This window comes from Anguilla rostrata, chromosome 10 (assembly GCF_018555375.3).
Source record: "Anguilla rostrata isolate EN2019 chromosome 10, ASM1855537v3, whole genome shotgun sequence".
Classification (NCBI taxonomy): domain Eukaryota; kingdom Metazoa; phylum Chordata; class Actinopteri; order Anguilliformes; family Anguillidae; genus Anguilla; species Anguilla rostrata.
In genome coordinates this window covers 32106540-32124199 of record NC_057942.1, presented here as the reverse complement: position 1 = coordinate 32124199, position 17660 = coordinate 32106540, and the positions used below count along the sequence as shown (strand labels likewise).

The window sequence follows — 17660 nt, the reverse complement described above, 5'->3', positions numbered from 1 at the left end:
ATCTTTTATTTTGAGCTTGAAGGGGACGGTTTAGTCTAAACCGGATGTATCAGAGGAATTAAGTCTTTGAAAATGTACAAATCTCAGTTAAATGCTCACAAAGGGACGATTTGTCTGCTTTAAACTTAAAGAAAAAAGCGGTTGCATTAGCAAATGCATTTTACAGATCTACAATAGCAATGCCAGTGCATACCATTGCTATGTATAAAAAGTGGTAACCATCACACAGACACACAGAATTAAGTTATTTTATAAATTTGATATTGGCAAGCATAATCATCAATTAAACATAATTATGGTTTCCACATAAAATATGTTGTTATTGAACTGTAAAGAAAGATTTTTAATGGATTCATTTGCAAAAATAGCTATTTTTATGTTAAACGAAATGTAGGCTAGTTTGTTTGTAAAGCACTTCAGACCAAAGGGGGGTTAATGAATAGCAATACAAAAGAGCAAAACTAAAGAAGAAGAATTCCCAGAGCATGTTGTATATCAATTCTACTCATGTCTTTTTATTCAGTGTTGCATCAATGTTGAAGTTTAATGGTGGTCAATTGTGTCTCTAGCTCAGAATGTTTTTCGTGACACTGGGCTGCACGCACACACGCACACATACACACGCGCACGCACACAGACATGTACGCATGCATGCAAACACACACGCACGCACGCGCAAACACACACGCACACTCACATACACACACACACACACACGCAAACGCTCACATAGACACACACACACACACGCACACTCACATACACACACACACACACACGCAAACGCTCACATAGACACACACACACACACACACAAGCACACACACACACGCTAAGTCCGAAGCGCGATTCTCTTTGTACTGTTAGTGTCATCGAAGACACCGGCTCGGTATTACGGGGCATAATGTATCACTGCAGCGGGTCAGCGTAGTGGTGCGAGGAAGCTTTGAAGAGAACTCAAAGCCTGACCCGTTCTAATTCCCGCTCTTATGATCCATACAGCTCGATTTGCCTTAGGGGCCTGAAAAACCCCCTTCACGGGTGATTTGAGGAGAAATAGGTCCCGTCGAAATTTGCGGAGAGAGACCGGGCGCGCTCCGCGCCGGAGAGAGAGAGGGCCTCGGCGAGCTGGGGGACGGACGCGCGAGAGGCTCCGGCGATTATTATGGTTCCATTCCCCCGTGAGAGGGACCCGAAAAATCTATATTTCCCATGCTTTTATCCTGTGCGGCTCTTTAGAGGCGGGCGGACGGACAATTAGGAATACGGTAAATGCGGCTGGCGAACAAAGCCACTTACCCCGATGCCATTAGTGCTGTTTTTCTTCCTTTGAAAATGGAAAAAGTCGTAATTGAAGATCCACATCTTGAAATGAAACTAGGGGTGGGTAATTCAAGGATTATTACAGAGGGCCGACGTATTTTTTTTTCTCGCTCTTTTTTTTTTTGGCGCTTTCTAAGCATTAGGGGGTATTTTCTGTTCTTAGAGACGGGAAAGGGATAATCATCGCGAAAAGAAAGGACGCCCATAATGGAGAACCGGACCGAAAATAAAAGCAGCGTTCAGCGGGCGGGAGTCGGCCCGGGCCGCACGGGTTTCGGATGGGCGGCTCCGTTCGGGACGGGGGCGAGAGGAAGAGACCTCTAAGACCCCCCCGACCCCACCCCAGCTCTTGGGTGGCCATCCGAAATTCACCTGCTGCCTAAATCCAATTATCGGTGTCTGGGACAAATTACGGAAACGGAAGAAGAGGATGGATGGGAGGGGGGGAAAAAAGGTAGAGAAAGAGAAGGGTAAAGAGAGACTTCCCTCTCCGGTGGAGGGTTTTAACCCGTTTGCGGGTCAGGGTGAGCGTCAGGCACGCTCCGGGGCTCAGATGTCGGCGATTGGCCCGGGAGCCGCCGCCTAATTGGAGGAGATTAAGACGGGCCGGCAAACGGGCCCCGGCTCGCCCAATTGAAACGCTGTAATCCATTAGGCTTCATCAAACCGGACACTTCTGCCCGGCGACGGGCGGGAAAAGAGAGCCTTTAATGAAGTGTGAATGGTGGGAGGGTGGGGGGTGGGGGGGGGGGGTGGGTTTCTGGTTTCGCCGGGCCGGGAAACGGCTGGCCGCGGATAACCGGGGGGGCCGCGTGCCAGTCGGGTACTCTGCCACTCCGCACTCCGCCGCGGGCTGTGAGCCTCCGCAGATATCCGTCGGTTCGCGCTTCGGGGGGGGGGGGGGGGGGGGGGGGGTTGAGGGGGGGTCTAAGTAGGCCACAGCCGCGGAGCCGGGTGGGGGGGGGGGGGGGGATCCGTTTTCAGGGCCCTCATTCACTCCTCTCCCCGTGAAAAGAGGCCCCTTTGATAGCGCGGGGGTATTCGTTTCCAGGCCGTCCGCCCCGGAGCCCGCTGGAAGCGGGGGCTTATTTGAAAGGGATCTCCTCGCCCGCTCGGCCCCTCCGCGGGCCCACCCACGCTAAATTAATTTTGACAGGGAACTTAAGATAACGTCAAAGCGCTGAGTAATCAGGGGCTCGGGTTGCCCGCGAATCACGGAGCTGTGAAATGCGCCATCATATCTAATAAGCGGTCCGGATCGCCTCCCCGGGCCACCGTGTCATGGCTGGTCTGAAAACAATTACGTTTCACTGGAGGGGGGGAGGGAGGGGGGGAGACATGATACAGAGTGAGAGTGGTGGGGAAAGACATGCCTTCCCCCTGCATCCCACAGTCCTCTGTTTGGGGTTTTGGTTTACATTTTTACCTTCGCTATCCAAGGTCATTTCCCATTCACTATTAATTTCTTTGTGCCTTCCTTGTTAGAGGAACTGTAGAGTCTCTCTCTCTCTCTCTCTCCCACACACACACACACTCTTGTGTTCTTTGGAATAAGTGTCATTTGGGGTCCTGCAAATCCTACGGAGGTGTTGATTAAGCTGCAGGTAGTTCACACACCTCTGGGGTTAAAGGTCGGACATCGCAAGGACGTGGGAGGGCTACCCTTCACGCAACCGTCAAGACCCAGCCGGCTTGTCTTGGTATGAGTCAGAAACGGGTTCAGTCAATCTATAAGTTATAATGAACAAACAGAAGAAGAAAGAGAAGAATAATAGGCTGTTTATGAGATTTCAGATGTCTTTAGTTCAAATTTGCTTTTGTATGTAGTTTTACCTATTTTATTTTTCAACTGCTTCAAAAAAAAATGTGTAACGCCTCGTTCCAAATCATGTCCACCATGATTAATTGGCGTCCAGAGACATCCCTGGCATCGGGACAGAGACGGTGCGCTCTTCCGTAGCGCTGCAGCCTGCGGGCATGCGACGCAGTGCAGACGTTGGCCCGCGACGGAGCGGCGTAAGATGCGGGGCCTTCGCCGGCTTTGGAGCGGTGTGCGTTCACACGCGCGCGCGCGCTCGAGCCGACCGGCGCCGAGCGCAGCTGCAGAAGAGGGCTCGTCTTGAGGGACGGGCGCTCTCTTTATGTGAAGTTTAAACCGGAGTTGGAGGCACAGATGGAGGACGGTTTAAGGCCTGCTGTTCGAACGCAGCCTTGGGGCGGCTGCCCATTCAATCCCGTACAGCGACGCGCGGATCCCCTTTTATAGAACGCATTAAATACACATACTTAAAACTCCACACCCTCTCTCTCCAAATGTTTTTGGCTGGTTTATACGACCGTGGTTTAAACGACCGTACTGGAGATCTCATTAAATTTTTCTGGACGCTGAACGTTGAAAAGAAGTGTCATAGATTCAGGTGGGCAGAAATTTTCGAACTGACCACAAGGACACATTTTCAGCTTTGCACACTCTCACTAGTGGAGATTTTCTCTCTGAGTACTTACACAAGTAGCCTATTTGCAAAGTAGTTCTCTGTTTTGAGGCCAAATGTACATTTGTATCAAACTTTTACTCTGTAAAGCACTAGGTATATAGGCCTACTTTCTGCCAGTTGAGAGGTGTATTATTCTCATATTTTTAATATTTGTTTCTTGTGGAAATACATTTAAAGTTCAGGTTGCATGTTAAAAGATGACTATGAGGTAAACTGCTTGTGAGCTAACAGTTTTTTTTTTGAGCCCAATCTAAGGTGGTGTTCAAGACATAATTTGTTATTTCTTTTTTTTTTTTTCATTTAAAACTGCATACGTTTTACATTTTTACTATTGAATGATTCCAGTAGGATAGGGCTTAACAAACAATTGCAAAAGAAGCCTGTGCAGGCTAAAAAAATTAAAAAAACCCAATAAAACTAGGAAAAAGTATTCAGTTTATTAACTTTACATAAAGTAATTTCGCATGATGAAATAAACTGTTTACAGTCTCATCATTCAGTTAGCATTAGTAGCATTTTACAGCTTGCTTTGGGCAATCAATTACGCTCCTGAATGTGAGAGTGGCTGTTGTAATGCAGTCTGTCACAGCTGCGATAGCTTCTGTGCAGCTCTTCCTTTTGCAATAAACAGAGCTACTTTTTTGGAGTCTTGTCAGCAATTTTGCATTAAAAAATAATAACACAAGCAACACAGAAACCGAGGAGAGTTTGGGCTATGCATTGTTGAAGATACCGTGATTTGCACACAGACCGTTAAAAATTAATGGCATTTTATGTTTCGCAATTTTTCCGAAAATAAAAACGTGTCATGTTTAAATGTTATTTAATGTCTTGTCATCCGAGACATCTGGGATGTTACGCAGGGATCCGGCGTTTACAACTCAGGGTTTATGGGCTTGACGTGGATCTGCGCCGCGAACCGCGTCTAACCCGTCCGCAGATATACTGTAGCCTGCAGCGGGAGCGCGGCGCTTATTTGCATTGACGCCGCTAAACATTACGTGCCTGGAATGTCATCTTTAATTTGTCACGTTAAAAGGAATGCGGGATTGCTGATATAGTCTGGTAATGTTGAAGGCCCGGTCTAGTCGCATCAAGCTGAGAGAGACGTCTCTGCGAGAGCGCCAGCGTCAGATGGCGGCAAACTACTTCGCAGCAGTCGCTCAGCAGATACTCATAGTGGGGATATATTGATGTCTCTGTTCATTATGGCTGATGTGCCTTGCTCTGACAGCGGGCTGTCGGAGGTGATTGTGAATGCCGTGTCTCCTGTCAGTATTGAGCAGAGCCTGAAGGAGCTGCAGGTGAAGTTGGGTGACTCCTGGACAGGGGACAAGCCCTCCACCCCCACGGATTGCTTCCACTGGTTCAGTCCGCGCAACCTCACTTTCCTGAAGCCCACCTGTACTGGACAGCAGCAGTTGCTGGACTTTCTCAAAGCCCTGGTAAACACCACACACCTTCAACTGAAATTTACAAGGAAGGCAGTAGGCAGTATGTTTGTGGTTCCGATGTGGTTGTCATGTTTATTGATCTGACACGTGTTCTATCTCAGCAAAGATATCTAACTAAAGATATCTGCCTGAAGACCTGCTTTCATGCCCATACCTGCAGTTTAAATAATGATGAAAGCATTTGTTTTGTGAAGCACTGTAGCGTCATAACCTAAGGTTGCAATTTCCTGAGTTTCTTGATTCAGATGATAGTTACAGCTGGTCCATCTGAACAATGCCTTGTTCCTCCACTGAAGACTGATTAAGGATGGTGTTGTTCTGAATTGATTTTTAAGGCTGCGAAGGGAAAGCATTAATTTAAGTGCTTTTTTAACGTGAATGTTCAGCTCCACAAATTGTCTCACCATCTCTTTTCACAGCAACAGTTTTTAAGGACAGAGGAGAAGGGGCGGGAGGAAGCGACCCTGCAGCTCCTATTGGACATCTCCTCCCAGTGTGGCGTGGCCTTTCCCCGCCCCGCTCCCTTGACCGCCCAGCACCCGGCGGCTGGCTCCCCGGTGCACGCGGTGAGGGAGGAGGCCGCCCTGGAAGTGCAGGAGGTCTGGGAGGACGTCCGGCTCCTGCTACGCCGCCACCTGCTGGACAAGCTGCAGACTGCGGTGGCGGCGGACCCCGACGGGGGCGGGAGCCGGCCCCGCGCGTCCCAGCGCGCCCAGCGTCTCCAGCAGCTCCTCTTCCTGTACCCGGAGGCAGAGGTCCTGTCCCGCTACCAGAGCGTTCGGGTCAAGGCCGTCCAGGACGTCCTCCAGAGCGCCCAGTCCTCCTGTCCCGGCGAGACAGGTTTCGACAGGGTGGCCGGCGGCTTCCGGGCGGCGTCCCCCGCCCTGCTCCGCCTGGTCGGGGAGGACCTGCGGGCCCTGAGCTCCCTGGTGGAGCCCGCCGCGGCCCTGGCCTTCGTTAACCACGCCCACCTCGCCACCGTCGCGCGCGAGCTGGCCTCTCTCCTGGAGAAGCTGGTGGAAAACACGGCGAAAGACAACAGCGCGAGCGGCGGCAAGGTCAGGAAGTGCTCCGCCAAGTCCAGAGTAGCGGTCGGTAAGTTCCCAGCTGGTCTCTTCTTTGGTTAATTTTATTTATGTTCTGTAGCCCCAACATCTGCTCAGGGAACTAACAAGCTGAGTCATGTGCTCTCCACAGATACACTTGCTCACAAACCTGTGTCTTTTATACAATTCAAGCCAAACTGCTTGCTACAGGACAGCTAGCACTGAGTGAATGATAGGTTTGTCAGTCACTGATGATAGCTTATGTAGGGGTGACCCCTCAGGTATGCAGGGGGGACTCTGGCCTCGGATAACCGTTGCTCGATCATCTGCCCCCGGTTTAACCGACCACCCCCATAAACCCCACCTCAACTGCCCATCCAAGCGCACCTTACTCATACATGTGTACTCATGCCTCTTCCTCTCCCACTATAGCTATAGCACTAGCGAGGTGTCAGTTCCTGATTGGTCTGAATCTTTTGCCTGTAGCGTCAAGAGGACGTCCAGTCAGGCAGGAGTAGCATCAAAACGCACAGATGTTTTACACTTGAACTTAAACTTTGTAGAGAACTAGGAGCCAAAATAATTGGCGCTGCATTAATAGTGGTTATTTGATCACTCGACGTGTTAACACACCTACATACAAGTCAATAAAGTCAGATTTATCACCTCAGGCTAAACATCCTCCAAAGAGGCTTATAGCCAGAGCGTGTAATGATTGTAAAACGCCGCTTGAGTTTGCTCCTGTTAAGAGGTGGTTGTATATCATAGCTCCGCGGATGATTTGGATTTGGACCGCAGAGATGACTGTTTTCTTTGGCTGGACACGAGAGAGTATTTAAATAAGCAAAGCCCTGTGTATCGCCCAGGAATGAGTTCACGTGCTGAGTTTAAATAACGGCAGAGCAGTGCGGACTACTGCTTAGCTGTTGGGTTGCAGGTACGCCAGATTTAATGTGGTTTACAGCCAATTGGAGCTTTACTGGGGAAGTCTATGTAGCACCTATATTTTAATTTGTCTGTAGATTCACCTCACTAACAAAGAGATCAACAAAAATTAATTCCGAATTTGAAGTGACGTTACACTTTACAAAGTAACAGGTACTTTATACACGGTGGAACAGACAAATCAGTAGTGTAACATGCGCAAATATAGGCAGACAAAGCATTTGCCTGAAAATGCCTCTTTGTTTAAAAAATGAATCTTTGTGTGATTTTTTTTTTAAAGCCCTCTCTTTCTCTGCAGGTATGTGTTATTATTTATCTCCCCCTCTTTATTTCATAAATATATATTCTTTGGAAACCTGGGAGACGTGGTTTCCCTCTGTGCTCTCCCGGGGGAATCTCCTCCTTTGGTACCTGATGCTGTCAAACTACTGAACCGTTTAACAGCGTTGCTATTGAGCGCTGGCAGTTTGGAGGCTTTCTCGTCCTCTCCGTTTGAAAGGGAAGGGCTGATATTGCTCCCAGCCAGATGTGTGAGCTGGAGGCCTTTGTGTTTCTTCTTCTCCTCATCCCTCTTTTTCTCCCTCTCTTCCCCGGGAGGGACGGGGGTGGGGGAGGCGGGGGGGGGGGGGGAAGCGGAGGGAGTCCCGCGGCTGCCACGCGGATTGACTGGTTGACTGCCGCCCGCTGCGTGGCGGGAACGTCCGACCCATAATTCCCTGCGTTTAAATTTTTTAAACGTAAATTCTTTCAAAAAATATTTTTTTTACTATGTGGAAAGGCTGTGTGGAAAATGTGCCTTTTGACTCCGGTTGAATGGCATTAAAGTTAAAGCTTGACAATGGAAGTCAAGGGTGAACCAAGCCTACTGAAACTAATTTAACAACCCTAGGAGACGGAACCTGCTCAGTCAGATTATCAATCAGATCACTAATCTTTCCTCTTGTCCGGTGGCATTGACAATGACAATAAAGTTTGAATTGAATTGAATTGAATTGAATTGAATTGATTTGAATTGATTTGAATTGAATTGAACTGAATTGAACTGAATTGCAACAGAGCCCTCTCAGAAGCCCGAACAACAGCTCTCATCCCTCAGAAGAGCTGGCACCCTGTTTAGTTCACAGTGCATGACAACAAGCCTGGAAACCAGTCAAGTTTAAAATGTTTCAGGAGTGGTCACCACAGTATTGGAAAAAGTGTAAATGTAATTCCCCTCGAGTAGGACTAAGGACCAATTCCCCTCACCTCTCCGTGACAGACCGTCAAAAACAAAATAAAAATGTGCGAAAGGTTTGGGCTGGCCCTCATCGACAGCCAGAACCCGTGGCTGAAACATTGCGGTTTCCTCTCCACTTTGAGCTAGTTCGAATACCTTTTTTTTTTTTTGTTGTTGTTGCGCTTGAATATGAATGAGATTCCGCGCGGTCTCTGCAGAAGGGTGCGCTCCGCTGCGGCTGGGTGGGTTTAAATCCACATAACGAACACGTCCCGGCCGGCTCTCTCCCCCGGATTCCCCCCCCCCCCCCGTCTCTCTCTCTCTGAACCCGCCCGCCGCTAAAGCGTACCTAGCGACCGCGGAGCTCTGAGAGTGCTTCAGCGCCCGCCGCGCCCGCCGAGAATAGGCCACGCGCGGGGAACGGCGTTTGTTAATATTAAATAAGGAGCCGCACTCCAGCAGATTGTATCTTTTGCGGTTCGCGCGCGCTGCCAAACGCGCCGTGCGGCTGCATGCGTTTATATAATTACGGCGCTTTGTGAATTTATTTATTTTTTTATTTATTTTTTTTTTACGCGGCACACAAGTCACGCTCCCAGTCGATTGCGGGCTGCTGCTCATATCAGCCAGCGCAGTCTTTTGTGCGCTGGAAGTCTTGTTTGAGAGGTACGGGTTCACGTCAAGGAGTATTCATTGTTTACTGCTAATGAGAGAGACGGAGTCCTCTGCTCCTCTGCTTATGATAAGGTATTTACATAGCAAGTGTGGACCTTGAGGTGCTTTTCATCATGACACATATATATATATATATATATATAAATATGATATGATATATGTATGATCTTCACTTGACTCTGTGCTCTTTGTTAGTATCACAGTTCAGTGATGTATATATGAATATCACCCTGTAGCAGCTGTGAAAATGTTCCGCGCTTTAGGGTTTTCCCGAAGTCATTATATTTTTGCCAGTTTTTTTTTTCTTTTCTTTTTTTTAGACGAGCGAAAATAATGAGGAACTGACGATCGTTGGAAGCGGCGGTCATGTAGTCAGCGCTTCGCGCTTGAAAGTCGTTGTGGATACGATAAGATAAAAAAAAAAAAAAACAACAAGAAAGGGCAATGGGAGTGGGCAAGTGAAACTGGAAAGAAGTGGAAAATGTCTCAAAGAAAAGCTCATTGGCGACAACTGGGGACTGAACAGGAAGAGAACTGACAGGCCCTCTCTGGCCCCAAACCCCCCGCCCTCCCCCCCATCCCCCACATCGGCCCCCCCAGCTTAATCGAGACATCAAAAGGTGCCACCGTGCCACAGTGAAAAGCTGGGGCCCCAGCTGGGCCCCGGGCCAGGGCCCCTGCTGGGCGCCTGGGGGCCCCTGAGTCGAGGGTAGTGCCAGCAGAGGGTGCCCAATAATAGCAGCGTCTCGCTGAGCAGCCAGGCGAGACTGACAGTCTGCACCCCCCTCGCCCCCCCTCCCAGCCATCACAAGGGCACACGGTCCACCCCGGGTGCCCTCCCCCCCCCGAGCTGACCCCGCCCAAAAAATAAAAAGGGCGGAGGCGGGGGCGAGGGTGTAAATCCCGACTAAACGGCTCGAGTGGTCACAGCAGCGTGTGCTGAGAGTGAGGGAGAGAGAGAGAGAAAGAGAGAGAGAGGGGACAAAATGCAGGGAGAGAGAGAGAGAGGAAAAAAGCACCTCGATTTAAAAAGCGCAGAAGTCCCTGGGCGCCGGAGTCAACATCTGCAGCTTTGCGGATCTCGGCCTCGACCGCGCCGTCGTTCCTTCTGCGTTCTGCCCTCGCGTTCAGCGGAGAACACAGGCCCGATCTGCCTGAGTGATAAACTTGTCAGTGCCCCTTCCCCACCCCCCCACCCCTCCCTCCCTCTTGGAGCTGGCCTCCTTCCGCCCCTGCAATACCTTTCCTCTTCGCTCTCTTTCCGTCTGTTCAGAAGCACCTTCTTTTCCTCGTGTCCGCCACTCTTTTTCTCTCTCTCGCTTTGTAATTTGGAGCGCGGCCACAGGGGGATGCAGGTGTGGGACTGGTGGAAGGTCCAGTGAGGACCAGCTCTGCCAGGGGAGAGGGGGAGGGAGAGAGGGAGAGAGGGAGATAGAGAGAGAGCAGGAGAGAGAGAGAAAGCAGAAGTGAGGAAAGAGAGAGAGTGAGCGGAGAGAGAGAAAGAGAGAGAGAGAGCAAGCAGGAGAGAGGGAGGGTGAGAGAGAAGGAGAGAGAGAGGGAGAGAGAGAGAGGGAGAAATTAAATCAGGAGGTAAATTATTGCGCGATTGCCCGTTCCCTGCAGACCTGGGCATCATTTGGAAGAAAATATCTAATAATTGGTTTCGGTTTGCAATTCCCCGCGCTAATGGCTGCGCGCCGCGGCGGCGGGCCTCGGGGGTCAGCGGAGGACAGGAAGCGGCCGGGGCGGCGGGCCTGCCGCGCTCGGGACCCCGCGCCGGGGAAATGAAGTGGCGACGAGCGCTGCCCAAAGGGAGAGGCACTTCAGCGCCAGTTTAATACATCAGACGGGGGGGGGTTAGGGGGGGAGCTGGCCGCCTGCCACACGCCGATTGTTTACCTTTTTTTTTTTTTTTTCCCCGCTCGCCGGCTGCATCTGTTCCGTTTTGTAAACGGTACTAAACTATCCGCCCGTAAAACAAAATCAATAACAACTGCTTGGGGATTTCCCTCCTTACCTCCCGCTCTTTTTTTTCATCTGTCTTTCCCCTCCTCCTCCTACCCCAACCAACACCCCCCCTCCCCCGTCCGAACATAAGCAAGCATGCCGATAATGTCATTGCTTTCCCCCCCCGTCTCTCTCTCTGTCCGTATGTCTTTCTGTATGTGTGTGTGTGTGATTGGCCTTGCATACATTTACATATATATGTGTATGTGCACACTTATTTTTTTTTTTTTTTGAAATCTGGGTTCAAACCGGCCAGGCTTTCCTGTTTTGTTAAGCTTGTTCTTTCAAAATCATGGCCACCCACGTCATGTGAATATGACTTAAATATGACCCTCTCAAAAGGTGGAATTCTGGGATATGGATGCGGGTGTTCTTACCTCCTCCACCAACAATAGCGCTTTGGCAATTCCTCAGCCTCAGCAGGCTGTTCTCCCTGAGAACCTCGGAAGGCTGCTTCCATTTTGACAGTTGGGGATCCTGGTAGGAAAGTGATGGCTAGGGGCAGCTAGCGTAGCTGCTGCAGGCGTATGTCAGGTAGTGATGGGCTGGGATGCTCTTTATCCGCCGGGGACTTACGTCGCAGGTGGTTGTGTGTTGTTCTGGCCTTGTCTCACCAAAAGCAATGACTTTTCATGTCTGACTGAAATCTGCACTTTGAAGGAAACGTCAACAAGAGCGGATTCGCTCTTCTGAAAGCTCTTTCGTGCCTCGGTGCAGAAGTTTCTTTAGCGCTCGCATGTTTATCATTCTTCACTTGTGCCACGTCAGCAAACCCCCTGAGGCGTTCGCCTTTTTCAGCTTGTGCGGTAGGCGTCTGTGTTTGGGTTTTGCAGTAACAGAGAATTTAATCGCACCGAATGTTTAGCTTCATCAACTGATACATCTTCAGTTGTATGCTAACTGTCTGCTTGTATTCCAGAAGCTTATTGATGAGGGTTCGTATGTAGGCTACTCCTATGAAAAATATTTTAAACTTAATGACAATATCCTCACAATTATTAGCTCATGCAGATTGTTTATAAAGTATTAATTACGCAAGCATTTGACTACATTTAAGTTTTCTGGTTACCTTTTTTAGTGTTTATTTTAGCGTGGCGAGTCTTTATTTTGTATGTAACTAAGACCGTAATCAAACCTGAAAGACAGGGGGTGAGGAAAGCGTCACTGCCATTTTGAACGGCACGTGAATGAACTCCATTGAACACGAAGGTTACTGCATGAACTGCCAACCATATGACCGCGTTCGCAGCTAGGAAGTTAGGAAGGAGGAAAGGAGCCGTGATGTAACCATCCTGCCTATCTAGGCTACTTGATGCAGAGTTTCAGCAAGAACATAATACACCTCACAATGAGCCCTGGCTTGCGCCAGCTTGGGGTCGCTTTGCTGTTTGCCAGCCGACGCGGGTGTTTGAATGGAATCTGTCGGTCTCCCTTTCGAGTCTGGAGAGCTGTGAGCTCCTTCAGTAAGCCTGGGGAAAAGGAGGCGAGTGTGTGTGCTTTGGACGCGCCACATATTCATGCACGGAGTCATTTCCTCACCGGGTATGAGCTTTCCCTACTCCCTTTGGACCCCATTAATGAAGAGCTAGGGTGCCAAGGGAACGGGCTCCCGCGCTCCTATTGGTCGGATGCGCGCTCCAGACGCCTGAATATATTCTGCAATAAAACAGCTCGCGGGTCAGCCGGCGTAGCTATAATAATCTGGGAAGACTGACATGTGCAAATATAATGGCGTAAAAAACAAAAAAAAAAGAAATCCCCCACAAATAATGATGTCTAAAAACTCTGACACGAATTAGTGCGGAAGCCAAGGAATGAGGACCCTTTCAAGTTTGTTGTCATATTTTGTTTAACAATGCGCCAAAATGACATTAGGATCTCCAAGTAATGATGTTGCAGTTATTGGAAGGCTTTCCCCCCCCCCTCTCTCTCTCTCTCTCTCTCTCCTTTTTTCTCATCCGTACTCAATCAGCCTCATCCTTTCATCGCAGCGCTAATGCCCGCCTGATCCAGTCCCGAGTGCCTTCCTGCGGAGGAGCTCGTTTAGCCACGCGTACAGAAGTGTTTGTTCGGTCTGTCTGGGAGCGCGGCGCCGCGTCTCGCAGCCGCCCATTATTCCCCGTAATGCGTGACATCCCCCGGGCGGCGGCTCTGGCGGCTTAAAAATTGGGAAATCCATATTTGCCGCGGGGGTCATCGGCGGGTCAGGGGAGAAAAGTTTGCGCCCGAGAGCGTCGCTCTCTGTTTATTTTCGTCGCAGGAAGTTCTTTTTTTTTTCCCTGGAAGAGAGACGGTTGTGAGAAATTGTAAGTGGTCGGAGGGTCAACGGGGAGAGCAAGGGGCGGTGTCGTGGCGAATTTGGCGTGTTCACCACATTCCCTGTGTGTGTTGTGCGATGGTAACACCCCCCCCCCCACCCCCCCCCTTGGTAACGGCTCTGGTTTTTGGTGTTTTCCTGCTTGCCTGCAGCTCCCCAGGAGGAGCCCCCGAGGAGAGGGCGGAGCTTCTGCCTGACGTCCCACCAGCTGAGGCAGCTGACCCTGCTCGCCAGCGTTCTCCTGGACCTGGAGGAGCGCGTGGAGGAGCTGGCGGCCCACCTGGGCTTCCTGTGCTGTGCCGGGGAGACCCCCTGCAGCGTGAGAGGTACCTCCCCTGACCCCGCCCCCTTAACCCTTTAAGGTGTGACATCACAAATATGTGATTAGAATGTTCCTAACTGAACATTCTAATGCTGATGTAAAAATCACTACTGGTAATTGAACGCAATCAAGTTCACAGACTTAGAAATTTTAGAAAACATTCCAAAAACCTGCTCTTCAGAGGATTATACCCCTCCCCCGGCTATGCTCTCCTCCAATCAGATTGTCACACTAACGGAGTGCAGCCGTACTGATGGCACGAGGTGGCAGATTACAGAGTAGGGGGTGAGGCAAGGGTATCTCTTTCCTTAGTGTCCTGGACAAATTCCAAAACTGGCTGTGACAGCACTGACCATAACATTACTCCCCAAGTTTAATTGGCTGAATTATTTCTTCACCTTAGCAGTAAGTCTAGCGGCACAAAATGGCTGCCGTGCATCACTGGGATGGAGGGCCCTGTAAGTGAGTGGTGGCTGAGGGGCATTACCCTGCTCTCATCGTGAAAGCCACTTGGGACATGCTGTACGAATGCAGTTCATCCAGAGGAGAAGTATTGAAATTCTCACATTTTCTGCTTGTAACACAGGTACATATACAGTAGATACATACAGCACAACAGCACGATGTCACTGCCGTAGCAACGGTCACCCGGGATCCACCCGATGGAACCGGCTACAGTCGTGTCCCCTGGGCTGTCCAGCCAAGCGCCGTAGCAAGCAGAACTCGTTCGGAGGTCCTCCGACGTATCCGTTTCCCCGGAACTTTCACACACTCGATAAAGCAATGAGGCGCGGGAGGCCGCGGCGTGCCGCGCGCGTCGGGGGCGCTTTTATCTGCGAGGCACAGCTGCGTACCTGCAGTGCGGCGGCCATGACGGTACTCCTGATATACTGCTGCTGTAGGTGCTTCACTGCTTTCGCCAAACGGGTTTTCAGGCTAACATGTTCACAACTTCAAAAAGTCATGAGTCGATATAAACAATGTTTGTCAGATAGGTGCAGTAGCATCCTTTCTCCATATAAGCAGTTTTTTCATTCATACCTGCTGAACACAGCACTAAAATATACTACATTTATGTATATATAGTTCATTACTATATCATCATACTTGATCGATTCAACAAAATGCTTTTCCTCTGTTTACATAGGCTAGCCAAACAGCATTACAACTTACATTTTCAATCTGACTCTGACTCTTTACACCAAAAAAATCATCATCTGGCATTCAAATATGGAATTGGACAAATGAGAAAAGAAATAAGCCGAATCATTTTGCTGATATTGTCAATGCCCACCAATGAGCCTTAACTGGCTAGTCAACATGTCCTACCTCAGCCAGAGGGTTTTAATTTAGACTGTGTTGTGTATTGATGGAATTGTTGGCATAAAGCAGATGCAGCTTAATCAGGCTCTTCTGCAAGGCAGCCATCTTGAATATTTAAGGACCATCGCTGTTTATAGGAAAGAGTCAAGGTAGCTATGTGGCATACAGAACGCGTGTTGTATAAGGCTCTGTGTCCTGACAGACAGACCGTACACATATGATAATTTAACAGAAGATTTCTCTGGTTGAATTTTATTTTATTTTTTGCATTGTGCAGCACTCCCCCTCCTGGGCCGGAGAAGTGGAAAAGCTTTCAGTGTGTGTGTACTTGTTTCTGTAAAGGTTACATTAAAAACAACACGAGCAGAAGTGCTTGATTTACAGAGAAGCAAACAGCCTTTAAAGGCCAGTTATCCAAGTCATTAATTCAAGCAATCAAACGACTTAATTACCAGAAATTCATCAGATGGGCTTAAAGGTCGAGAAGTGACACGTCGTGTTGTTTTCTCCCATAATCCTCCTCTCCCGTTTGACTCGTTCCCGTTCTGGTAAATTGCCTTTGCCTGGGGTCTCACTCCCGCGATTCTGATTAGAACAATGTGGCCTTGACGCGTTCGCTTTAATTTACTCCGGCGAGCGCACATCCCCTCCCCGCTTTCTCTCTCGCCGCTACATTACCCCCGGATCCGGCCGTCCGTATCTGGGTTCAGATCGATGGCAAGCCTCTGATTTACGGCAACAGAGCGCACTTTGTTATATTAATTGCGCTCCTCTTTGTTTTGGCTAAGCCGCTTCCCCCCCCCCCGCGGTCCCTGCGACGAGACGGCTGGATCAGGACCGCTTCCATCCACTTCAACTTAAAAGTCCCTAATCATCACCCTCTTTTGGGGTGGGAAGTTCAAACCGAGGCTATTGCTGATCCCTGGGCGTTTATTGCAGAGAGTTGCGGGGTTCCATCGTGTCTTGGTGAACTTCCCAACCAAATTCCCAATTCTTGAAATCTGGACATCTAACAATCACTGAGTTTAGCCGGCTTCTTGATTCCTCCGTCTCCACCTCAGATGATGTGTAGGGAGTGCTCTGGTGTAAAATGGCTGCCGCGCATCACCCAGGTGGGTGCTGCGTGCTGGTCACGGTTGAGGAGAGTTTCCCCCACCTTTGCTGTGAAGGTCTTCGGTGTTCTCCGACGAATGACGCTGTGCAAACTGTAATCCGTTATTAGACTGTTGTCGCCATGGTGAGCTTGTGATGTCGTGGGCAGGGATCCTGAAAAAGACCAGAGACGACCCAGAGACGACCGTACGGGAGAGCAGCAAATCAGCCGCAGAAACGTTCCCCCCGCTCCCCGAGGTGAGACTAATACAGAAACCAGAGCTGTGAAAACTATGTCCAGCGTGTAGCAATGCCTTTGTGTCTGTGGGTGGGGACTGGTTTTATTTAATAATGAAGAATGCCTTGCATTTCTTGAACTCAACAGTAAACACAGACTGACCTAGCAGTTAGGCGAACGTGGCATTGTACAGGTTGTACAGGGTTACAGGTTCAAATCCTTTGTGATACATTCCTGTAGCCCCTTTGTGGGGCACTAAAGTTTGTTTTATTTCATAATTTTGTTTCATGATCACCTCTAAAAAAAAGATTTGATATAGAGGCCTGTATCCACAAAGATAGACTTAAATTTTAAATATGGCAGACATATTACCATTATAATTGCAACTGGGAAAAATGAGTCTGTGTATAGCCATGTGTAAGAATAGGTACCGTACACCGCAGGAAATGCTGCATTGAGGCGGGTGGCTGAGTGCAGTGTGCAGAGCTGCATTAACGCGCCGGCGTGCTCCCCCTGCTCCAGGCGACGGCCCTGGAGTTCGACTGGAGGTCCGCGCTGAGGGAGCTGGCCCCGCCCATGGCCCACTGCGTGAAGGTGGTGCTGGAGGACGTGTGCGCCAGGGGCCTGCAGCAGGAGGAGGAGGCGGCGGCCCGCGCGTCAGGCTCCGCCCTCCTGGCCCTGGCCGACGCGCCCCCGCCGGAGGGCCCCCCCGCGCCCCGCCCGGGGAGCGAGCCCCCGAAAATGATCGCCAAGGCAAGCGAAGCGTCCGCGGCTCTGCCCTCACCCCCCCCCCATACCAACCCCCCCTCGCCCCCCCCCCCCTCAAATCATGAGCTATGATAGAGGGCTTACTGTAATATTCAATTCCAATCAAAGCCGTGTTTTTTTTTTTTTTAAACTACACATTTCAACACATTTCATTCGATAGCTCTGTCATTTTTCATTTGTGTCACATCAAACGTCCCACTTTCAGGGGAAATAAAGTACACCTTTGATGAGTGAATGAAACGATTTAATAAAACATTTGTGCGCGCATTGTATTAAAAAAAATGTTAAAAATCCCAGTCTGTTTGAAAACAATGAAACAAAAAAAGTGCACGACAAAAAGACAGAGTTTATAAAGCTTGCTGCATATGTAAACGCATTCCTGGAGTAGGGGCTCTGGGTTGAGGCCTGGGGACTTGGTGGCACAGACCGCTGGTTGTGT

At 49.7% G+C, this 17660-nt stretch overlaps 1 protein-coding gene across 1 annotated transcript in view; it reads left to right on the top strand.

Moving 5' to 3' along the window:
• kiaa0825 (KIAA0825 ortholog) overlaps positions 1-17660 on the top strand; it is a 116707-nt gene that overhangs the window by 4890 nt on the left and 94157 nt on the right. The window contains exons 3-7 of the mRNA XM_064296527.1: positions 5095-5263; positions 5692-6367; positions 13631-13804; positions 16385-16473; positions 16976-17206. Coding sequence (XP_064152597.1) covers positions 5095-5263; positions 5692-6367; positions 13631-13804; positions 16385-16473; positions 16976-17206 — 1339 coding nt within the window. The remainder of the gene's footprint in view (positions 1-5094; positions 5264-5691; positions 6368-13630; positions 13805-16384; positions 16474-16975; positions 17207-17660) is intronic.